The sequence below is a fragment of the Sorex fumeus genome, unplaced genomic scaffold, assembly GCF_029834395.1.
Source record: "Sorex fumeus unplaced genomic scaffold, SorFum_2.1 ptg000073l, whole genome shotgun sequence".
Taxonomy (NCBI): domain Eukaryota; kingdom Metazoa; phylum Chordata; class Mammalia; order Eulipotyphla; family Soricidae; genus Sorex; species Sorex fumeus.
In genome coordinates, this window is record NW_026606130.1 from 19,885,192 (window position 1) to 19,910,930 (window position 25,739).

Sequence of the window (25,739 nt, forward strand, 5' to 3'; positions counted from 1 at the left end):
ATTGAGATCCCCTGCTATTGATGTTGTCTATTTCTTTCAGATCTATTTTTATTACCTTTAATATATTTAGTTGTTTCAATACTTTTTGCATTTGTTGGTCCTGTCCTCTTTGAATTGACCCTTTTATTTTTTATTTATTGCTTTTCATTTTCATTTTATTTTTTATTAAATCACCGTGAGAACAGGTACAAAGCCTTCAGGTTTAAGTCTTGGTCATACAGTGATCAAACACCCATCCCTTCACCAGTGCATGTGTTCCGCCACCAGGAACTCCCCCAGTATACCCCCATCCCACCCTCCCCCTGCTTGTGCAGCAGATGATTTTCACTTGACTCTCTTTCTACTTTGATTGCATTCAATCTTTTGACAAAATACACACACCATTATTATTTGGGAATTTCTCCCAACAATCAGACCTGTGGAAAGGCATCATTAGATAATTTGTTTTCTATTGCTAATAATAAAGAGCATATGATATTGCACAGCTGATGTTGTTTTGGATTTCTGATACTTTAGTAATTAAGTCCGTAGGGATGTCTGCCAGAAGCAGCTGGGTTTCGAGTTTGGTTTGTGTGCCTCTGGGATCATGGGCCTTTCCGGAGCTGGAGGAGCCATTTGTGGGCAGCAACTCGGGGTCTTTTCTAGGCAGGAAGAGGGGCCGGCCTCACCCCCAATTCCATGAGGCTCTGTGTCTCATCACTGGAGGCTCATACCTCAGTCCAACAAGCTCTGAAAGATAGCTGTCACCATGCTGCCGTGGGGGGAGGAGGGAATGGAATTGACCCTTTTAACATCGTAAAGTAATCATCTTTGTCTCTACTGTTACATATTTTGTCTGATGCAGGTTTTTTCCTGCTTTTTTATTCCACTCGCATTGAATATCTTTTTTTCCATTCCTCTACATAGGCACATGTATGTTCTGAAAATTTAAATGAGTCTCTTTTGACTTACTTTTGGCTTATACTCTTGGCTTACTGCATCAGTGCTTACTCTTGGCTCTTTGCAAGGGATTACTATGACAGGGCTCAGGGAACCATATGTGGAGTCAGGGATTGAAACTGAGTTGGCCATGTGGCAGGGCAAGTGCCTTACTCAGTGTACAATCTCTCCGGCCTCATTCATAATTTTTTCTTTGTTTTTGGTGCCTTATTCAGGGGTGCTCAGGGCCACTCTGAGCTTAGTGTTTTGGAGACCATACATTGCTGAGATTGAGCCTTGGCTTCTCACATGTAAAGTGTCCTCTCCAGCCAATTGAGCTATCTCTCCGTTACTTTTCTGTGGGGATTTGTTCCCCTAACAAAAAACTACCAAGGATGTGCCAGTTTAGGCATTGAGTACAAAGGGTTTCAAAAATATACCCACGAAAGTGTAATATAGTAGGAAGGTTTAGAATAGAATACAGATATCTGCCAGGCAAGCATTGAATGAAACTGTTTAGGGTCTTTTATTTGTTTATTTACTTTTTAAGAAGTTTTATTGGATCACCGTGAGCTACAGTTACAAACTTGCACGATTACATTTCAGTCACACAATACCCGAGTACCCATCCCTCCAACAGTGCACATTTTCAGCCACCATTGTTCCCAGTGTCCCAACCCCACCCCACTCCCTACCTCTGTGTCAGGTTAAATCCTTCTTACTCTTTCTAGTTTGGGGCATTATGATTTGCAATACAGATAGTAGGAGGCCATCATGTTTGGTCATTGGTCTGCTTTCCATTTTTTTATTAGTGAAACTCCATGTTGTTGACCTTATGAATTTTTGTGCTTGGGTTTCAGTTATACAATGATTGAGTACCCATCCATCCACTGGTGCCCATTCCCTACCTCCAGTGCTCCCAGCATCCCTCCCACCCCCCATCCCCCATCCAACCCCACCCCTGTGGCAGAGCATTCCCTTTTGTTTTCTCTGTCCTTTTGGATGCTGTGGTTTGCCAATGAGGCATTGAGTGGCTATCATGTTTGGTCTATAGTGTATTTTCAACATGCATCTCTCATCCTGGGAGGGTCTTCCCAACACTGTTTAGGGTCTTTTAAATGTAGAGACAAATGGGTAAAAATAGAATAGAAACCTGTCAGCTGTGTGAATTATACGCCTATTGTATGTTAATGTCTCTGTCAATTTTTTGAAATGTCAGCCAGGTGAGGGAGTTATGTGGTATTGAATAAAAGGATAGCCTGTGAGACTACTCATGGCTGGCCAGGTAAAGCTTATACAGTTTCTGTGTCTATCTCGTTCTCTGTGACCAACCCCTGCTGGACAGTGTTCAAGAGTGACAATTTGATTGGCTTTAGACACTACTCATTTTTTATGTTCAAATATTCCTTCTTATGTTTGTTAATTATTTTGCACCATTGCTGAGAGTGTTTTTATGCCTATTGCTCAAGAAATGCTAAACAGAATTTCTTGGATACTTTTACTTATGCACCTTTTTATGGAAGAAGCTTTATTTGGGGGGCGGGGGTGGGTCATACCTTTGGTTCTCGGATAACTCCTGGCTCTGTACTCAGGAATTAGTCCTGACTGCTCAGGGGACCATATGGCATGCTGGGGATCAATCCACAGGCTCCCATGTGCAAGACAAGTGCCTTACCCACTTATCCACTGTACTGTTGCTCAGCTCCAAGAGTGCTAAATTATTGGGGGTGGGTGTGAAGGATATTTTATTTGGTCATCTCGCTAGCATCAGTCCTCATATTACTTACAGTTTTTTTTTATAGTACCCTGTTTCTTTGCAAGCCTCAGGTTTTCTTTAACTATATGTCAACTTGAGACATCAGATTTTTATACCTCTCTAGGGCTTATTTTAGTTCATATTCCTATTTTGGAGGGGTGTCACTAATGTGTTTTTGAGCTTACTATTCAGCTAAAATCTTCGTCTCCAACTCATAGAACCAAACATTCTAGGACGAGTCTCTACCTTTCCAACCACAGCCTTTCAAATTCTTGCCTTTTTATTTATCCATATTTTTTGTCCTGTCAAATTCCCACCTCTAAGTAATTTCCAAATTCAGCAAAAATGACTGATACCGCAAATGAAAATGATTTGCAATTCTAGGTCATATCAAAAAGTGAGACTGAAGAGTCCTAAAACATTACAGCAGGCAGAGTGTTTTTCTTGCACATGGCTGACCCCGGTTTCAATCCCCAGTACTACATATGGTCCCCTGAGTACCAATGGGTATGGCCCAAAAATGAGAAAAAGAGAGGAGAGAAGGGAGAAAAGAAAGGAGACAGAGGGAGAGGGAGAGGGAGAGGGAGAGGGAGAGGGAGAGAGAGAGAGAGAGAGAGAGAGAGAGCAGGCTGAGCATGGTAAATACAGTACTGTTTTTAAATCTAATGGATTAGACTGTCTTGTCAGCATGTATGACTTCAGGAATTTAAATGCAATGCTACTTGTTATAAGTATTACCCGCACAGAGCAATGAAGTTGATCTCTGGAAAAAATCACTATTTTGCCTAAAACTGTAACTGTTTTCACTTTTTTGTTTGACTTTCAGCACTATGTTCCAAGCAATCTCGTATTCTAATATTTATTCACAAGATATCTTTTTTTTTTTTGCTTTTTGGGTCACACCCGGCAATGCACAGGGGTTATTCCTGGCTCTGAACTCAGGAATTACTCCTGGCGGCGCTCAGGGGACCATATGGGATGCTGGGAATCAAACTCAGGTCGGTCGCGTGCAAGGCAAAAGCCCTACCCGCTGTGCTATTGCTCCAGCCCCATTCACAAGATATCTTAAGTACTGTTCTAACACTGTCATTTTCCCTTTTTTTTAAGAGCTGGGGTGGAAAGGAGAATGGATTTGGGCTTGCAGAATGTTGCAGAGACTTGCATATGATGGTAAGTCATTCCTTTTGGTATGGGTGGCTTGGCAGAGCTGATTGTTACCTCCTCTGAGCTTTACTTTACATTGACTATAGCATATATGTTTGATACTTTATTTTAGGATTTTGAGAAATCTTTGTTGAGGCATTATACACATTGTTTAGATAGGTTTGTGCCCTTAGTATGCTAGACTTTGAGGAAAAATCTCAGTGTGTTCATATCCCGCTCTTTAATAGGAAGCTGCATTTGGTGAATCTGTTTGAAACTGATTTTAAAATATAGAGTTCTTATTTAAAATTTAAAGTGCTTCTGCTTCTATTCTTCCACGGAAGCTCTGGGATGTCTGGCATGATTTAGGAATGGCTCCTTAAAAAATATTTTCACTATTGGGGTTTTTGAGATCCTAAAATGTTTTATGTGCCTTCTATGTTTACCCTTAAAGCCCTGCCTTGGCACCTTTCAGTCCATGGTTAGCCCTTAAAACCCGGTCTTTGGCACCTTTAATCCTTAGATTATGAGCTCACATCATCTTCTCATTCTTGTTAGACTACTATGGATCCACAAGATAATTAAATTTTTTAGAATAGTTTTGTATCAAAACAACTATATTTCCAGCAGATGTCATCTGAACTGGAGGGAGTATGACTGGAGTGCAGAGAACTGTTCCTAGCTCTGTGTTCTGGTGGTATTCAGCAGACCCTGTGGTGGCAGGAATTAAAACTCTACATGTCAAACATGTGCCCTGCCTTTTTAGTTCTCTTCCTGGCCTATTATCACAATTTGTTAATCCATTTATCTATAGTTGGACATTTGGGTTGTGCTGAGGTCTTTGCTAATGTAAGTAGAGGTGCAGTGAGCATAATTATGCATATATCTTTGATAAAATAGTTTTGTGTGTTTTGGGGATGAATACAAGGGAGTGGCATTGTTACAGAGTCATATTTTTTCATGTTTAATTTTTTTTGAGGAATCGTCATACTATTTTCTATAGGCTGAACCAGTTGGCATTCTCTCCAACAATGAATGAGGTTTTCTTTACCATATCCCCACCAAAACTGTTAGTTTTTTGACATATTCGGTTGCCTGATTAACACTTGCATTCTTTAGGGAAGTGCTTTTTCATGAAAAAATAATTTTCTTTTTCAAGTTTATTTGATTAATTCTAAGCCTCCTTGTGTATAATAAGCTTGTTTTTTACCCTTTGGGAGCATTATGAGTAACACTTGCATGATGTGATTCATTTTGGTCCCAGTCGTGTTACAGAATCATATATCCTTTAATTGATGTTTAGACATGTCATGAGACTGGAAAACAAAATTTGCGCCTTAAAATGATATTAGCATATACACGTCTATAAAATTCCAAGACACCCCCCCCCCAGAACTAGGTTTGGTACATTAAAAAATTCAGGGAATAGAGATCACGCGCACACAATAGTTTTCCCAGAGGCAGCCACTACTACCTGCTTCTCTCAAGGATAAAGTTTAGGTGCATAATTACAGTCTGTTTTCTTTTTCTTGTTGCTACTTTGTAGTAAAAGCTGTTTTATTGTCAAAATCTAGTTTATAATCATTTTGTATCAGTGTAGAAATATAGCAGAAGAAGTGGTTCAGAATGGTGTGGAAAGGCTAATTGAAGAAATATAAAGATAGACTCATGCAGCATGGTTTGAATAAAATATTTTTGAAGGTGGTGATAAATTATAAACTTTTTATAAAAATTCTTTTCTGCAATCTTTTGTTTGCTATCCTTTCTGGACCCTGTCTATCCTTTCTGGATCTTATTCTTTAGTGGTACATAGCAGAATAAGGAACTAATTGGCACTCTGGGCTCTGTCTTTCTAATTTGTATTGTTCTAAGAATCTGAGTTCTGCTAAGACAGTGAAGGCAATATCACTGTTGGACAGTGATGGCAATGTAGCTGCTGCGTAAGTTGAACTATGACTTGAGTAAAATGTGTCAGTTAAAACTTTGTATTTGATTGTTTTCATGTGCTTTTTATGCAGAAATACCCACCCAGTGCAACTACACTACACTTTGAGTTCTATGCAGACCCTGGGGCAGAGGTCAAAATTGAGAAAAGGGTGAGTCTCATTCAGACTTGTGAAAAATATCTGTGATTACTGTATATGAAATTAAATTTTTTTAGAACTCAGTCAAATAAGGAAATCGTTTTGAGTTGCATGGTGTCCTCAAGGCTACATATACCTCGCAGTCAAAGTGCTTATAGTATAACCATTTAATTTAAGGTCTTAAAAGAGATGTCCTCCGTAATGACATGTGTATTTTTCTCAGACTCAAGTTGATAATTCCAACTTAGAGTTTAGATAATACTTTGCCTAGTGATGGCTTCATTTTCTTAAATTAAGCAAGAACTACGTATTTATTACCCATGGTAATAAACTATTCTGTAGCACTGTCGTCACATAGTTCATTGATTTGCTCCATTGGGCACCAATAACATCTTATTGTGAGACTTGTTGTTACTGCTTTTGGTATATCGAAACACCATGAGGAGCTTGCCAGGCTCTGCCGTGCAGGCGGGATACTCTCGGTAGCTTACCAGGCTCTCCGAGAGGGACAGAGGAATCGAACCTGGGTCAGCCGCGTGCAAGGCAAATGCCATGCCCACTGTGCTATCGCTCTAGCCCATAAACTATTCTATTCTATTTTATTATATAGTCACACCAGTGTTCTTCCTGCAGGTAATAAAATGCACATATGTTTAGAAGTAGCTCAGTGAAGATTTTCTTTTACTACCTGTAGTAGTAAGTATAGGATCTTTGTACAGTAATGGTGCCTTGAAAACAGGCCTCATGTCTGTTTATAGAAATCATTATTATAGATTTCATTTTTGCTATGAATATAGAGGTTCTGGGAGTTCAGTGAAGATTCAAAAGGATAATACAAACTAAAATGTGTTGAGTATGTGCATTGTATGTTGATACAAGTTTTAAGGAAGCTTCCTTAGCATATTATGAAATTGGTATTTTAAGAGACTAAAGTTACCTTGAAATGACTATATAAGTTAGGCTTCAATTTAAGGTGATCTCTTGATTTTCAGACAGTTTTAACAGTTGTGTAGAATGCAAGGTAATTTAGTGACACTAACAACACTCGTTTTTTTTTTTTCAGACAACTAGTAACACACTACATTATATTCACATAGAACAACTTGACAAGGTATGAGAAATCTTTTACTGTTTGCTCATTTCTTTATATTTGGTTCACTGTTTATTCCTAATTTTATTTTTCTAATGTAGATTTCAGAAAGCCCTTCTGAAATTATGGAATCTCTTACCAAAATGTACAGCATTCCCAAGGATAAGCAGGTACAGTATGTCAAAAAAAAAATCTTAACGCTGTGGTTTTTATCCAGGTAGACTATATATGTGCTGGATTGGGAGAGAGCTAGTAGAAAACATTTCATATTCCTACACATAATAAATAAACTCCACCTTTAAGAGTTTTAGGAAAACATAAAGTGCCTAATTCACTATGACTATCTAATAAGTGATTATAGGCGTTCTCATTCCATAGTCATCCACAATATGTAATTCCTTTCTTTTACTTTATAGAATCCTCTGTGTGTGTCCCCACTTAACCTACCTCACTGTGCTCTTTCCCCCTTGCTTCCCTTTCCTTTCTCTTCCTCTCCCTCTCCCTTCTCTCCCATACCCTTTACCCTTTTCAGAATATAAGGTAGTTCTACTAGTATAAAGAATTTGTGTTATTTTTTCCTGATCATTGTAACAGTGATCAAATGTTTGATTGATCACAGTCTCAAAACTTTTGCCAAACCCCCGGCACCTTTGTTACCCATCAGTATAGCGATAGTTCTTGACTTCTAAGTGGCCCCAACATTTAGCCTCAACTTATATTCACCTTCTATTGATTTTCTAATTTAGCTATTTTTTTTTAAACAGATGCTGTTATTTACACACATAAGGCTGGCTCATGGCTTTTCTAATCACAGGAAGCGATTGCAAGCTGTTCAGGCCAGACTGCATGCAATATCTATATTAGGTAAGAGAATAGCAGTATAATGAACAGACCCTAATTAGAAATTTTGAACTTTGCCCTAATTAGAAAATTTGAACTTGATTTCCTTTGAAATCAACTCTTTGTTCCTGTGAGGCATATTGGAATTACCCAGTTAGCAAACTGCCAGTATTCCTAGAGCTGTTTTCATCCTTGAGCTCTTTACATTGAAATAGAAATAGGATATGACATTCGTCTAAGAGTTTTTGTCTATTTTAATCTTGTTTATATAAATTTTATATAGTTATCTTCCATTGGGGAGATAACCACTGCCATTTAATCTTCATCTTTCTATCCTTTTAGGGGTATAATTTGAGAGGGAGGGGTTGGGCCACACCTAGTAGTGCTCAGGACTTACTCATAGCCCTGTGCTTTAGGATCACTTCTGACAGTGCTCAGAGTGTTGTATGTGGTGCTGGGGGATTCAACCTGAACATGTAAGGCAATACCCTTACCTCCTAGCACCTGGAGAATAGTTTTTAAATCAGAATATTAAGTATCCAGTGCTGTTTATTTTACTCTTATTGTAGAGTCATGAGAGTTTTTTTATAAAGCGCACTAGTTTCAGAATAATCTTTGTTTTTCATCCCTACTACACAGATTTTAGCAATATGGCCAACTGTTCCTTGGCCACAGTTACCTTAGTATTGAAACAGTACTTAATTTAAAGACTGATTTGAGGATTAGCTTATTTTATTCATCATGTAGCATGCACCAGGTACAGAAGATATAAAATGATAACTGCTGTTCAATATTAGTAGGCTTTAAGTTAATATTTGTCTCCTTTTAAATTAATGAATTTGTTAAAGTAGCGTTTCTTTTCTTAATTTGTACTCTCATACTATACTAATGTTTTTTTAATTGAATCATCATGAGATAACAATTACAAAATTGTTTATCGTTGGGTTTCAGTCATACAGTGTTCCAGCACCCATCCCTTCACTAGTGTACATATCCCGTCATCACCCATATCCCCAGTTTCCCTCCCATCACCACCATCCCCAGCCTGCCTCTATGGCAATCATTTTCTTTTCTCTCTTTCTTTCTCTCCACCCCCTCTTCCCTCTTAGACATTGCAATACTGTTACTGAAAGGTTATCATGTATATCACTTGATCTTTTTTCAGCACCCAGTTCTTCTCCTGTCTTAGTGGTCGTTCTCTTTCCTAACTGGGTCCGCCCTAACACCATTTGTGGCAAGCTTCCAAACATGGTCCCATCTTCCTGGCCCTCATTTCTGCTGTCTTTGGGTATTAGTCTCATGCTATGTTTTTTTTTATATACCTCAAATGAGTACAATCATTATGTCTGTCCCTCTCTCTCTGACTCATTTCACTCAGCATGATACTCTCTAGCGGGCATTACTGCTGGCATGTCATGTTGAAAATGAACAAATTTACTCAAACCCTAGTAGTTTGCACTTTAATCGTCCATTATAACTTCAATATAGGGATTGTTGAAAGTATATTACATATAATCTCAGGTTTTACTTCAGTGTCATAAAAGTTTCTTATATAATGTGCAGTACTATAAAACTTCTTTACAACTTTTATGTTGTAAATATTGAAATAAATATTGAAATTTCTAAAATACTGAATAATTCTAAATATTGAATCTTTCTAAAATATTGAAATAACTTTAAGAGACTAAAATGAATGCTTTTTTCCAAGCCAAAATAGTTATCAAATAGTGATGTTATAAAGAAGTAATAATTTTATTTATGTTTTCAATTTTTTAAACTTTGCTTCAGACTACTAATGATATTAATAGAGGAACCCAACAGTTTGGTAGCTATTTTGAGTTTATCTTACCTTATTTAGTCAGTCCTAGGATTTTGCCTTCCAATGCTGTTTTGAAGGGAATTGTTTACATAAAAATGAAGGGAATTGTTTCTCAGAACCAGTAGATACCAAAAGGTTTGTCACTGGGCAGTGGCTTGACCACTGCCTTCTTGCCTACAGTGTTTATTTCTCCTTTTGCAGTGTATTCCAATGCTTTGCAGGAGTCAGCAAACAGTATCTTATATAATGGGTTGATAGAAGAATTGGTAGATGTCCTTCAGATAACAGATAAGCAGCTTATGGTAAGTATTCTTGTCCTGTGTATATCAGGTTCATAACATATTTACCATTTGGTTTTTCTTGGATTTAAAAAGAACCCCAAATTAAATTGTGGAATTTCTGCTTCTTTTAATATTTTTCTGCAGAATTAACGAAAGCTGGATTTCCCATGTATTCTCAACAGATCTCTTTCTTCGCTGAGCAGTTATCAGAATTTAAAATTGAATCGCTTAAATTTTAGGGATCACAGTAAGAGCAACTAGATTCATTCACCTGTTTCTTATTTGACACATTCCTCATTAACTGTTTTTCCTCAGGATATTAAAGCTGCTTCTTTACGAACGTTAACATCAATTGTCCATCTGGAAAGAACCCCCAAACTCAGCAGTATTATTGACTGTACTGGAACTGCTTCCTATCATGGATTTTTACCTGTACTTGTGCGGAACTGTATCCAGGCCATGATTGGTTAGTCTTGATGTTTAAGTCTCTTAAAGGAACAAAAGGAACCTAGTCCTTTGCTTGTCTTCCTGTAATGTCCTGAAAACTTAACACCAAAATCTGAGGTATCTCTTTCTCTTATTCCTAATTTCCTTTATAGATCCTTCCATGGACCCATATCCTCACCAGTTTGCCACTGCTCTCTTCTCTTTTCTATACCATCTGGCCAGCTATGATGCTGGTGGTGAAGCCTTGGTCTCCTGTGGAATGATGGAAGCCTTGTTAAAGGTGCTCTACTTTTTAAAATATATTTGTGTGATATAAGTTAAACTATATAGAGATGGAAATTTGGAATGGTTAACAGCGAAAGCAGGTGTTATAAGAAAGGTTATTAAGAAGTGACTATAATTCTGTCTGGTGTGATTGTCAGGAAGCCCTACTTACTAGTTAAGTAATTCTCATATCCTAATCATGACCTTAAGTATGACGGTAAAGAAAATAAATGTAAATATATTCTTTTTCTTTTATGGTAATAGACTACTTCATGTTGGGAACTGGCTACTAAGTTTTTTCTCCTTAAATATTTAATCTTTTTTTAAAATTCTGTCGCACATTTTCTTACCATTTTTCTCTGAATTTTAACATAAAATTTGTGTCAAAACAAATGTTTATTAGTAATTTATGTTGCCATTGCCTTAGGAGATTGGATTGCAGAATGGATAGTACTGTCATTTCATAAACCCCCAAAATCAAGTAAAAGTGTTTCTCACTTCTGTCTCTGAAATCCTGGACTGCATGTTTTCATAGGGTGCATTATTTATACTTCATGTCTTTTCATTTGATTGGTTTTGACTGTTTTTCTCTCCCTGGTAGGTCATAAAGTTTCTTGGTGATGAACAGGATCAAATAACATTTGTCACCAGAGCTGTCAGAGTGGTTGACCTCATCACGAACCTGGATATGGCAGCTTTTCAATCTCATAGTGGACTTTCTATCTTCATTTATAGACTTGAGGTACCATTACATAAGGTGCTTTTTGCGTAGACTTACTCCAAGTGAGAGCTGAGTTTAGGAATTATTTTACGAGAAAGAGCCATCCAATCCTCCTCTGTTTTTATAAACCAGCTCTATCTGCGTGCAACATTGCACTGAATTTTTATACCTTCTATGTATATATAATTTTCTTCCTTTTTTTATCCTTCATCATAGCATGAAGTAGATTTGTGCCGAAAAGAATGTCCATTTGTGATCAAACCAAAGATCCAGAGACCCAGTACTGCGCAAGAGGGAGAAGAAATGGAAACTGATATGGATGGTAATTAATAGTTACTCAGTGGTTTTGTTTTGTTTTCTTTTATTTATTTATTTATTTTTTGCTTTTTGGGTCACACCTGGCAATGCACAGGGGTTACTCCTGGCTTTACACTTAGGAATCATGCCTGGCAGTGCTCGGGGAACCATATGGGATGCTGACAATCGAATCCAGATTGGCCACGTGCAAGGCAAACACCCTACCTGCTGTGCTCCAGCCACAGTATTTTGTATTAGACATTTTCCTGCCATCTAATCCTTACTTTTCATTTGTCCTTAAATTCTAAAATGCATTATTGACTCAAGTATATATTTTTAGTAGTACAGTGTTTTGTTTGCATAACTTGCTTATTTTTTCAAAAGAATAATTAGAAGGGCATAATTTTCTGGGAATAGGTGAAAGTTTAAACTCAAGTGGCTGAGCAGAGCTGCATTAGAAACCAACAGTCACTCAGATATTAATGTATTTTATTTTGAAACTTAAGTATTGTTTACTTAAAGTATTTGGTTTATAATTTCATTCCCACTGAAATGTGAGTATAAGTGCCAAGGAGATAACTCAAGCGACTAGAGTGTGTGCTTGGCGTGGAGTGATCCTGAGTTGAATCTCTGGTACTGCATGTCCTCTGAGCACTGCTTGGGAATATGCTCAATTTAAGTTCATGGACTGGATACTGTTTTAACCCCTATTACATCTTCAGTGTCAAATACTTACCTGAAATATGGTTTGGGAAAGACAAGGAGAAACTATACTCTAAAATGGGATCTTATGAAACCATCAGCTGTCTTGAAAAACGAGAGAATAATAGAAAAAAATTGTTGAGTGAAGATCAGTTTTTATCAGAAAGTTGATTAAAAATCATCTTGAAATGTAAGCAGTAGCTTATTACTGGTGGAGCTTTATTGTATTTCAAAAATCGTAAGAATTATTTCAATTAATCTAAATGAAAGTTGATAACGTTAAAAAACGACTGCTTATTCCCATCCATCATAGATGCTTTGGTATAGACTCAATTATTTTTTGAATTTACATTCAGATATATGTTGACATGAATATACAATTTTAATGTAGCAAATTGAGTGTATGAAAATAACATTAAATATAATATTCAACGTGATATTCTTCCTTGTATTTTTATTATTATTACTGATTTTTCATGGTTCTTTATAGCTTCTCAAAAGCTTTAAATAAATTACTACCTAACTGTAGGATATGAAATTCCATGATTTAGTTACCATCTTTTTTCTACCAGATTGGTGGGTATAAATTGACTTACACTTTTTTTTTCATTTCATCATCCTGTTATTCTTCGATTGCCTCGAGCAGGCCCCAGTAACATCTCTTTCATCCTAGTCCTGAGATTATATTCAAGGCTCTTTAGGAGAATGAGACCCATCATTGTTACTGGTATTTGGCATATTTGGTACGCCACGGGGAGTTTGCCAGACTCTGCCCTGTGAGCAGGCTACATTCGATATCCTGCAAGTTTGTCCAAAGTAGGAATGAGATAATAAGATGTCATAAAAAAGATGTCCTGATAAGATGTCCGCGCAGTTCCGGGAGCTGGATTTTATAGTCTCTGAGTCTTGGCCGTTGATGGGATTACACGGCACCAGGGGGCCAGGTGGTGGGTGTGACCCCGCCTACTGGAATTTGGAGGATCTGGGTGGAGGATGCTCGACTCCAATCCGAGTAGGCTTGGAGATCTCGGCCCCAGAACCTGCGTGGATTTGTCCCTCTGCCAGTACCTTCATGTGTGCGGAGAGTGGTCTCAGCATGGTGGTGGCTGGTCCTGGAGGTCTTCGGACTTACACTATGATTTTTTTATTTATATGTATTGAACAGTGATGTGAGTTTTTTAAGCTTTTAAAATAACTCTCATTTTGGCTTTTATTATCCTACTCTTCCATTTTGATCGTATTCTATTCATCTTATAGAAAAATTTTTTTCTCCAACAGTCTTTCTTTGGAATTTTGACTTTTATTCTAACTAATTTCATGTAACTTTTATTTTAGTTGCAGATATTACTATGGAAAGTAGTCCGGGTTCATCCATCTCCATAGACCATCGGCTGGATGTTGAATTAAGAGCATCATGTTCTAGTAGCAATGCTTTCATCTCATCTGGTCCTGGCCCCCGTCCTGGTGCGTATCCATGTAGATATACAGTCTTTGTGTACTGATGGAATGACTATACTAGTTAAGAGGGTACTTTGAAGGAGAAAGTAGGCAGCTTTTTCTGTCTTTGCATGTTATTTGCCATTGTGGTGTCAGTTTTCTCATTAACATTTATTTTGTGGTATCATAAAGATTTCTAACTATTTGCATTACTGCATCAAAGCAGCCATGTTGTAGGGAAGTAACATATGAAACAGGTACTAATGGTAAAAGTTAATCTTTTCACATTAAAATTTTTTGTTACTTTAAGGGTTTTGTTTGTTTTTTGGTGGTGGTGGTGAGCACAACCAGCATACTCCTGGCTGTGTGCTCAGGTATCATTCCAGGCAAGGCTTGGGTGATCGAACTGAATCAGCTGCTAGTCAGCTGTATGCAAGGCATCACCTTACCCATTGTATTAATTTAGTATTTTAGTACTAATTTTATGCAGTCTTAGATAGTTTATTTTTCCAATTTGGATGTTTGGGTGAATGTTCTTCTCAAGATCTAGAAAGATAATGAATATCTAATACATATGAAAGTCTGCCAGGTCATTATTTTTTTTTATGTGTGCTAATTGTTGGCTGGTGGTAAAAACAGTACAACTCTTTATCCCATGCCAGGAGTCCAGTGTATCCCACAAAGAGCAGCTCTTCTTAAATCCATGTTGAATTTCCTCAAGAAGGCTATTCAAGACCCTGCATTCTCCGATGGCATACGACATGGTATTCTACTTTCTTGAAACATATTTGCTTCTCAATGTTGGTCATTTCTAGGTTTTTTGCTACTACTCTTCTCTTACAAATCAGGCTTCAGAAAAGGGTTTGGCATTTTGAATAGCTTTAAGTAATTATTGTTACTTTCTCTGGACCTTGGTTATTAGTTATTTTCATGATGGTTTACTTATGTTTGTTTTCTTTTATCAGTTTTGTGACTACTACTTACGCCCTATTACCCTACTCTGTGTTTATTCTTTAATATTTTGACCCACTATTAAAAGGTTATTGCGTAACAATGAAGTAAAAGATTATGAAAAACAAGTAGGGCCGTTTCAGTATAATTCAACTAAAATGTTATCTGATAATATTGCTTCACACCTACTGGATTTTTTCCAGACTGATTATATTCTTCTCTGATTTACTTACCTTAGTGATGGATGGTTCACTGCCTACCTCCCTGAAACACATCATCAGCAATGCAGAATACTATGGTCCCTCACTCTTCCTCCTGGGTAAGTTCTTATTTGGTGATAACAATCTGTAATAATCTGGCATGATTTTCTGTGCATTTTATATCCTTGTAGGCTTTTTAAATTCACATTTTGGCAGTGTGACTTACTAATTTTTCTGCTTGGTCATCAGAGAAAAAGCTCAGAATTGTTTCAAATAAATGTTCATCTCTACAGTGCCAAAGATACCTTCTAAGAGTGTAAAATGAATCATTTATAATAGTTACTATTTATTATATTTATTATATAAAAGGCAAACAATAGCCTTTATGCCATATAATGCAAGTATGATAAGAAATGTTTTTATTCAATGGGTAAGGCTTTATTTGGAAAACCCATTTGCAGTAGTTTCCATTCTCATAATGAAATGTCAAATCTGTGAACTAGAATATAAAACATAGTTTCTCACTATAACAAATACAGCTTTGAAGTTCTTAGAAATTTTCTAGATTTTTGTAGGATTGTCTTTGTAATATGTCATTGGTACTATCACCTTGTTGAGTCCTTATTTTGGTTACACTTATTGAGAACTTAGAGTTACTGAGTCCAATACATATTCAAAACTCTGGGGTGTCTGATTGGGGATGTTTTTTAGGCCACTATATAATTTGGTCTTTGCAGACAATTCAAGATTATTGGGTGGGGAGCACAACTGGTAGTGCTCAGGGATAACTTCTGCTTCTGTACACAGGGTTCACTTCGAGTAGTGCTAAGGGGGACCCATACCGGAGGTTGAGGACTGAACCTGATTCAGCCTTGTGCCCAGAAAATGCCCTACCCTCTGTCTTTCCAGCTCCAAGATTTTTGTATAATAATTTAATGTCCTGTGATCTAAGCAGTTCAGGATGATTTTGGTGATTTCTTACCCTTTATGGGGTTTTTTTCTCCTCTTTGCTCCTAGTACATTGATTTCTACCATAGTGCTAAATAGAAGTGGTGAGAATGAAAGTGTTTTGTCCCTGCATTCAGATAAGCATTCAATATTTCACCACTAAGTTTGATGCTAGCACAAGTTTGTGTTTCTCTTTAAATTTATGGAATTTTTATCTTGTGTGAAAATATGGAGAGACTCCCTACCAATGTTAATTAGGTTCACATGACAGACTCATAGCAGTTTCACTCTTTTACCCATAGGCATCCAGCAAGATAGGATGGCTTTCTCGGGGATAAGGCTTGAGAATGGAGAGAGAAAAAAGCTTTTCATAGAAACATGAAATTTATGATTGAATATATAGTTCAGCAGGTTGAATGTTGCAGGAGGACGAGTTTTCCCTCAAGCACTATGTGATATGGCCTGTACACTAGAGAAAGAAAAAATGAGAAAGGAAATTTTAAAAAGGCAACAACATTTTAAAAATGCCCTTGTTCTTAACAAGGCTCCATGTCTGGGCTCCATCTCCAGCACCACATAGTTTCCTGTCTCCCAAGAGACTCTGTATGATGACGCTTGTGGGGGAGGGTGAGATGGTGAACTGGTGAGTCCTATCTGGGTGATTCAGGAAGTGGATAAAAGGTAAAGGTAAAGGCCCTCCCGTTGATCATCGATTTGCTCGAGCGGGCCCAGTAACGTCTCCATTGGAGACTCTGTTGTTACTGTGTCTGGCATATCGAATACTCTCGGTAGCTTGCCGGGCTCTCCGAGAGGGGCGGAGGAATCGAACTCGGGTCGGCCATGTTGGCCGCTTATAAGGCGAACGCCCTACCCGCTGTGCTAGGAGACATAAAACACTAAAGCATGTGTCATCGGCGATACATTTCTTCTATAAAAAGTTATTAACTTCATACTTGGATAATTGAATTATTATAGAAGGTTCCCAGGTTTCTATAAATAAGCTTGTATTTGACCAAATTTGTATATCAAAAATAACTAGGCAACCATTACCCTTCCATAAATTATACTGTGGAACACTTTAATCCAAGCAGGAAGAGACAGGAAAATTAATGGGTCTGAGAATCGTTTTAGAGTATTTTAGTATGATAATTTGCTTTCTTGCCTTATTGAACTGTTTTAGGTACCTTTCATATATTGCTAACTCATACAACAAGAGTTCCATTTAAGACATAAGCTTTACCTTGAAATGATGCGAGGTAGTTAATACCAGTTTGAAGGTTAGCTTAGTAATTGACCGAGAGTCATGTCCAGTTATGACCAGTAGAATTTCTATTGGTAACAAAAAGTACTCAAAGAAATAATCGTTCCAGCTTAAGGACAAAGACTTCTAAGACGACCTTTCATTCACTTCAGTGGCCATGTACATCTGTCCAGAGGACTAGAGGGGAGGTTCCCCTAAAATACTACTTATTAAGTACAGTCAGTTTGATGGTGGGATGGGGTGTTCACAGACTTAGAGTCATAGTCTTGGTCTGGAATTAGTGACAGGGAACCCTAAACCATGGCACAGGCCTTTTAATCACAGACCCTCAGCATTAGCCCTCTTTTAACACCATAGAAAAGGTATTCTCCTTCACTAGTGGATGGAAACAAGAGCCTGAAACCATGAACAAAGGAATTCATCTTTATTAATGATTGAAAACAAGAGCCTAGGAGAACAAGATATTGCCACTTTCTGATGAAGAATTTAATGCACCAGTCCTAAGAATGCTTTGTGATATGAGTAATTTAATAAAGCAGAACAAGGGCCAAAAAAGTATGAGATAGTATGAAATCTAAAGAGCTTTGAGCTAAAGAATGCAGAAATTTGGGCCAGGACATACTACTGAAGGCTCCTGAGCATTGCCAATTTACTTGCAGACCTTTGGCACCACAGGGGTCAACCAAGTATCTCTGATGCCACAGGGCTTGAGTAATGCTACATCCTCAGACCCTTTTACTTAACTGCTTCCTTGATTAGCTGAGAATCATTTTCAGCACCCAGATCTTCTGAGCACTGATTGAGAATCCCTTCCCCCCCAAAAAAAATTAAAAATACAGATTGTGAAATAAAAATGCTACAGATGTTAATGAGCAAAATGTCAGAAGCCACGAAGCCAGGAATTGAATCAGTGAAGCTCATAAATAAAGTAGATGAAGCCATCAAAATAGAGCAGAGTTTAAAAAAATAGAATGGGAGAAAATTTTAATGGAGAAAACATAAGGAATTCATGGTGTAGCATCAAGAGAAAAACATTTGCATTGTAGAAATGTTATGGTTATGGTTAAAGAAACAATGACCAAGATTCTACTAATCTGAAAGTAGACATTCCCACACGTAGGGAACTTAGTATGTTCTAAAGTAAACTCAGATACATGAAAAAGACACTTCAAAGCTAAACATTAGGAATAGACCTTGAAAGAAAAGCAAATACTACTCTTATATAAAGGATACCCTTCCTGTTCCCAACCCCCATCCTCTCACCAGACCAAAAGAGTGATTTGATATATCCAACATGTATAATGAAAATTTTCCAACCACAAATCCAAACTACACATTTTTCTTTAGTGCACATAATTGCAGGCTACAACAAATGTTCAAACACAACAAAAGGTTTCATAGTAAGGCATAAAGACTGAAATGAAATCTTTGCAAATCAAAATGCATTTAGGAAAAGGGAATGCCCTGCCACAGAGGCAGGGTGGGGTGGGGGGATGGGACCCGTGGTGGTGGAAAATGGGCACTGGTGGAGGGATGGGTATTTTTGATCATTGTATAATTGAAACTCAAGTATAAAAATTTGTTAGTCTACAACTGTACCTCATGGTGCTTCACTAATAAAAAAATGCAGTTAGGCAGGAAATACCCATATATAAAAAAGGTGGAGTAAAACTCAAACATATGGAGACTTAACATGCTGCTGAAAAATTACTAGGAAATCAAAGAAGAAATAAAAAATGCCCATAAAATAATTTACTATTGTATGTTTTAATAAAATACATATATTTAAGCTATATAGTTTTTTGTGTGTGTGCGTTCACATTTAAGCTGTAATAAAAACATATGCTTATAGTTAATTTTTTTCCTATCAGCTGTAAAAGAGAAAGCCTTCCAGCATAATTTTTGTACTCATTGCACGCATTACTAACTGTAGTTATTATGCTGATAAAGGGCCCATAAAAATATTGAGGGGTATATAATAAATTCTTTCAAATGATTAATCTTTGTTTAACACAATGATGAACTTCATTCTCAGCACAAGCATTTTATACTGTCTAGTGACTGTTGTAGTGTGTGGTATTTTTTTGTTTATGGATCACATTTGGTTATGCTCAGAGGTTACTCCTACTTCTGTACACAGGAATTATTCCTTGCAGTGCTCTGGGAACCATATGGGATATTGGGGATTGAACCTGGGTTCAATTGCAAGGCAAATGCCCTACCCATTGCACTTTCGCACCGACCAAGTGTGTGGTATTTTAACACAAATTGATATTTAATACCTTTGAAGACAGTTTGCCATATATTTTCTGTTTGTTTTTTAGCTACTGAAGTAGTGACTGTGTTTGTATTTCAAGAACCATCATTGCTCTCCTCACTCCAGGACAATGGGTTGACAGATGTAATGCTACATGCACTGCTTATCAAAGACGTAAGTATAAGGGGAAATAGATAGCACAGGGGTCAGGTGTATTTGTATGCTTTGCATGTTTGGGACCCTGATTTGATCCTGAACAGCCCTAGGTATGGCACTGTTATGGAACCATTTCGTTCATTTGTCCAAGTATCACTAGGATTAGCCTCCCAGACCCATGAGCAAGCACTGTATGAGCCACTGTCCCATCCCGCCCTTCTACAAAAGATGTGCATTCTTTTGCTATTCTGTAAAGAGACTCTTGAAGTATTCCTCTCCCTGCAAAACAGACATGTTTAAGGTATAGCGTTGAGCCTTTGCAACTTGAGTAGTTTCAGACTGCTACTGTAAAGCATTGGCCAGAGAGAGAATACAGGGAGTTTACGTGTATCCCTTATATGTGTCTGACTACAGTTTGATGCCTAGCTACTCATAGTCCCTTGAAGTGTTTTGAGCACTGCGAGCGTCCATGTGTTGCTAGGCTTCACATTGGGGTCAGGCACATACAAGGTGTATACCTAAACTCCTAGGTAATCATTAGTACCACAGGACCCAAGCAGCAAATCCATCCTCAGACCCTCCACTCTTTCTCAGTATGCTGAGAATCATTGATCAGGGTTGTGGATGTGCCGGACCTCCTCAGTATCGCTTTTGCGACGCTTTTCCAGCCTAAGTAATAAAGCATGAGCTAATAAAGCAAATCATACACACTTTTTTTGGTTTCCCAGTGTGTTCTAAAAGTCATTCTACTGTAGTAGTCATTCTATAGCCATTCTATAGCAGTGGTTTTCATCTACTCCATAGATTAGTGGCAGTTCGTAGAAGTTTTCTGCACCTCCCACAAGAAGTTTATTGTTGCTAGTTTATGGTCAGTGATAAAATACTTCTCAGAAAGTACACAATGCTTGGAGTTCATGCCCAATTCAATCAGCCTAATCAATGTCTGAATAAATAGCGATACTCCTACATTAAAGAAAAAGAAATTACACATAGCAGATAGGGTTGAAGAGGTAGCACAGTACGTAGGTTGTTTGCTTTGCACTTGCACTCCTATCTTGAATTCATACCCAGCATCACATATGGTCCCCTGACACTGCCACGAGTGATTGCTGAACACTGTTTAGTGTAGCCCCCAAACCCTCTAAATAAAAGTATATAGAGCAGGAAATTTCTCCGCCTGGCACCCCATTTAGGGGGAACTCACAGACCAATTCTGTGGATCATTATCCACAGATAAGTGGATAAACACTGGTTAATAACAATAGTAAATCTTTTTTTTTAATTCCTAAAAATGCTAACCAGGGGGCTGAAGTGATAGCACAGCTGGTAGGGCATTTGCCTTGCGCACAACCGACCCGGGTTCAATTTGCATCATCCCATATGGTCCCCTGAGCACTGCCAGTTGTAATTCCTGAGTTGCATGAACCAGGAGTAACCCCTGTGCATCGCTGGGTGGTACCTAAAAAGCAAAAAAAAAAAAAAAAAGCTAACTATCATTTGAGCTTTAAGCAGATAGCCATCTTTTTTATCAGTGAGTATAGTAAGTAGGGCACTTGCCTTGCATATAGATGACTTAGGTTTGAATAAGCCCTGGACACAACCAAGTGTGACTTAAAAATAAATAACTCAAATTGGGATTACGGATAGAGCTCAACAGACTGTGATCCCCAAAACACAATCCATTGTTACCCAAATACAAAAAAACAATTTTAGATATCTGAGAAGCATAAGAAATGAATTGAAATAAATTTAGGTATATCTTTACACACGTGTATCTCCAAAGGAGTCTTGTATAGCATGAAACCTCCCATTTATAGATAACAAACAGATTTATTCTTACCCTTAGCAAGTGTTTTCCTACCGTGTATTTTTTTTTCTTTTTGGGTCACACCTGGCAATGCTTAGGGGTTACTCCTGGCTTTGCACTCAGGAATCACTCCTGGTGATGCTCGGGGGACCATATGGGATGCTGGGAATCGAACTCGGTTCGGCAGCGTGCAAGGCAAATGCCCTACCCGCTGTGCTATTGCTCCAGCCCCTCTACCATGTATTCTTGAGCTCTACTGTTTAGATGTCTTCAAGCTTATTTTATTTTTTCTCTAGGTTCCTGCTACTCGTGAAGTTCTTGGCTCTTTGCCAAATGTATTCAGTGCTCTCTGCTTAAATGCCAGAGGTCTTCAGTCATTTGTACAGTGTCAGCCATTTGAACGTCTCTTCAAAGTTCTCCTGTCTCCAGATTACCTTCCAGCCATGCGGAGGAGGAGGAGTTCTGATCCCCTTGGTAAGTTGCCAGGATTTATCTTACAAATAACCAGTTTGTTGTTGTGCCCAGAAATTAGATGATTATCAAAGCAGTTCACATGGGAAACCTTTCTTTTGACCTCACATTTCTCTGGTTAGGTCTGCTAAGCTTAATAGGATTTATTGGCATCCATTATTATTACAGATAGAAAGGAATATTTCACTGGGCTGGGTATGGGGATCAATGGTAAAATGCATGCCTTGCATTCATGAGAACCGGGTTCAATCTCTAGCACTTAAAAAAAAGAGGAAAGAAAGGGCTACTCCTTTTATTAGCCTCTGCTCATAATACTTTTATCTTCTTGACAGTTCTGTTAAATATGCTGTCATGGTGGTGATAAGAAATGGGTGTTAGAAAGCAAGAGCTTTCTAGGTCCACTATTCAGTCTTCAGTAATAGGAGGTAGGGAGTATTGAGAATCCTGGAAGTCTTCTGTTTTATAGCCATGTTTCTAAGTTAGGTACAAATAATAATATCTCCTCTGTGTATTGAGGCCATATTATCATTGTCTAGTAGTGAGAAGTAGAGTTTCAGAAATCTCAAGTAGCAAGAGAGTAGAGTTCTAGAAAGAAATCAGGTTTCAAAAAATGTGCTTTTTCCCTTCAGCATTCTAGCCAATTTCTTTTTTTGCATTGCCAGGTATCGAACCCAGGGCCTCAAACATGCAAGGCAAGTGCTCTACTGCTGAGCTACATCCCAGCCCTAGACAATATCATTCATTACTGGCGCAGCAAGAGGGAGTTAATGCACTGTACTTCTTTTCTTTCCATTCTACAATACTAGTTCAGACTTTTACAATAGAATTACCCACGTAGGATATAAATGGTTCCTTCTAAAAATGTTTACTGGGGACCAGAAAGATAGTATAGTGTGTAAGGAACTTGCCTTGCACTCAGCTGATCTGGGTTTGTTCCAGCACTACCTATGGCCCCCAAATCCCACTGGCAGCTATGCTTTAGTGCAGTGCCAGGAGTAAATCCCTGAATACATATGGGTGTGGCCGCAACACAAAAATAAATAAATAAAGCTCATGTAAAACCTGAACTGAGCGCTTTTCCTTCCATCTTCCCCAGTGATTGGGTATGAGGGTTGATCTGAAGTCATTTGAAAAAGACACAGTATTAGACAATGAAAACAACCAAATCCATTTCTTCTTCCTTATTTTTGGGCATAGAAAATAGCTCAGACTCTGTTTTCTTCAGTTTTTCTAGCAGTTTATTTTTTCTTTAAAGGAGATACTGCGTCCAACCTGGGGAGTGCTGTTGATGAGCTTATGAGACATCAGCCCACCCTTAAAACAGATGCAACGACTGCAATCATTAAGGTGGGAAAAAATAGTACAGTGAAATGTGGGTGTGAGAGAGCAGTGAAGGGGGAGCTTTCAAGAAAAGGGCTGGCCTACTAATGATCATTTGTATTATCAGATTGCCTATAAGATTATGTCTCCTTCATTATCTCCATGATCTTGGATTCATCCTTTGTGCATATTCCAAAATGACTTACGTATTGCTTTTCTATATAATTAGCCAACTATTTGTAAATTTCCCTATTACTTACTCTTTCTAATTTACACATATAGACCTGTTACCATTTCTTGATTTACACTCATTAGTGTGAATTTTTATTGTTCACAGAATTAGAACATGGAGTCTTATCAAGCAGCTTAACAGCATTGTCACTCTAAACAATAGATTTTACTCTAGGAAGACTTTAACTTACCTTCTTTGTAAAATGGTTAGTGACTAGCCATATTTTAGAAATTTTGTATATATCTATATATGTACAGATTTAAAACATACAATGTATTTATATTGAGTGTATATAAAAATTATTCCAAAGAAATGTTAATCTTTTCCCCATTCCTTGAATACTGCTAAATCTTACTTCCTTTGCTTTTCAGTTACTTGAAGAAATTTGTAATCTTGGAAGAGACCCTAAATACATCTGTCAGAAGCCATCAATCCAGAAAGCAGATGGCACAACTAGTGCACCTCCCCCAAGGTCTAATCATGCTGCAGAGGAGGCCTCTAGTGAGGATGAGGAGGAAGAAGAGGTACAGGCCATGCAGAGCTTTAATTCTACTCAGCAGAATGAAACCGAGCCTAATCAGCAGTAAGTGTTTGAAAGATAGGTTGCCAAACCTTGTGGTGTTGGGCATATCATTTTCCTCTCTAGGGTGATTATGGGCCTAGAATGATTGAAACAATTCCAAAAGCTGGAACCTACGCTTTCCATACAGAGCCACCAGGCTTAATCACTGGTATGTTATAGCTCTGTGGCACTGCCAAGGTGGCTCTCTGTCCCCCAACTCCACTGAGCATAAACATCACCAGGCGCAAACACTGAACCGTTGAACCCACATATCTTGGCCAAGTATCATCTGGAGGAGCCTGACTTGGTACTCCCAACCTACTAAGCACTGCTTAGTAGTACCTCTCCTGCATCCCAAATCATAAAGGATTTGGTTATGGTGAAATAAACCAGTGTTTCTCAGTTAGGTCCATGTGGTCCATATAGTCCTTTGTAGGCCTCCAGAGTATTCTAATGAGTCACAGTTGAAAAATCACATAAATGGGAGGTCATGGCACAAGACTAGGGAACCAACTGCTAAAACAAGGGCCTGGAGGAGGAAATATGGTCAGATTGTGCCTGGGCGGGGGGGGGGGGGTGGGTATTGAAAATCATGATTTGATAACAGGAGTAAAAGCCTGGACTACAAAATTGGCAGTATCTGGATCTAGAAAGTATTAATCATTTAGAAAGAGAGACATTAAATGCTATTATGTTACTAAATACATCTTTACCTTTATCAGAGAAGGCAACCCTATTTTATTCTCACAACATCTTCTCTTAATTAAAACATTCTCTTTGGAAGAAGGCACCCTGGAAGAAAGGAAGACTGCAAAGGAGTTAGAATCTTAGTGCTTTCTTGCCACACACCCTTGCTTTGTCAGACATCTTGATGTGATAGGGTTGCATTACCTATATACAAACAAGGATAACAAGGATTCTTAAAGTGTTAGTGGTGATGGCATTGAGTCAAGCCATGGATACTTATCTGTACATACGAGTTTCTCTATGTGGACATTATACATAGACCTTAAACCTGACATGCCCAACTTTCCAATCATAGCATTGTTTCAAGCATTCATTTTTTCTTCAATCTTAGTTCTTTTCTTGAGATTGTGTGTTACCAAATTTTTCTACAGAGCCTGCTCAAATGTCTCATTCTTAAAGATTTTGCTCTTTACCTTCAAATGGAAAGTTGATCTTTTGTGTTCCTCCAACACTTTGTTAAATATAATTACAAACAGATGACCATTGAACATTATGGGGGTTAGGGGTACTACCTTCTCCCCAAATTGACAATCTACATGTAATTTTTAATCCCCCCAAGTTTTTGTTTTGGGGTCCTCCTGGTGGTTCTGGGGATTACTCCAAGTTCTGTGTTTGGGAATCGATCGTGCCTGGCAGTGCTCTGGGTACGGTGCAAGAAATCAAATCAGAGTGAACTACATGCATGTCAAGCACACTTTAACCCTTTTACTCTGTCTTCATCTTACTCTACCAAAGTTTAGCTTCTTTTAACAGTCAGGGAATTGATTTCAGTACCCATACTCCTCTAGGTACCAAAATCCAGTGGTGCTCAAGTCCTTATTATCTTTCTATCTAGAGATTGAACTAACTGATGTAATCTGTTCATAATGAAGGTGGGGCACCTGTGTTTACCGGGAATAATTATCTGTATGTGGACCACTGTATTTCAAATCCATGTTGTTTAAGGGTCAGGTATATATTAATATACCACTACTTAAGCATATTGCCTCTTCAGTGAGATGCATATTGCCCTTCGAATGAGACAGTAT

The 25,739-nt window shown here is 38.0% G+C and overlaps 1 protein-coding gene across 1 annotated transcript in view; it reads left to right on the plus strand.

Moving 5' to 3' along the window:
* HUWE1 (HECT, UBA and WWE domain containing E3 ubiquitin protein ligase 1) overlaps positions 1-25,739 on the plus strand; it is a 154,223-nt gene that overhangs the window by 47,643 nt on the left and 80,841 nt on the right. The window contains exons 6-22 of the mRNA XM_056130150.1: positions 3,782-3,844; positions 5,836-5,913; positions 6,965-7,012; positions 7,093-7,161; positions 7,756-7,855; positions 9,852-9,952; positions 10,247-10,397; positions 10,531-10,658; positions 11,244-11,384; positions 11,580-11,685; positions 13,698-13,826; positions 14,462-14,563; positions 14,989-15,069; positions 19,484-19,590; positions 21,676-21,853; positions 23,106-23,197; positions 23,774-23,985. Coding sequence (XP_055986125.1) covers positions 3,782-3,844; positions 5,836-5,913; positions 6,965-7,012; positions 7,093-7,161; positions 7,756-7,855; positions 9,852-9,952; positions 10,247-10,397; positions 10,531-10,658; positions 11,244-11,384; positions 11,580-11,685; positions 13,698-13,826; positions 14,462-14,563; positions 14,989-15,069; positions 19,484-19,590; positions 21,676-21,853; positions 23,106-23,197; positions 23,774-23,985 — 1,886 coding nt within the window. The remainder of the gene's footprint in view (positions 1-3,781; positions 3,845-5,835; positions 5,914-6,964; positions 7,013-7,092; positions 7,162-7,755; positions 7,856-9,851; positions 9,953-10,246; positions 10,398-10,530; positions 10,659-11,243; positions 11,385-11,579; positions 11,686-13,697; positions 13,827-14,461; positions 14,564-14,988; positions 15,070-19,483; positions 19,591-21,675; positions 21,854-23,105; positions 23,198-23,773; positions 23,986-25,739) is intronic.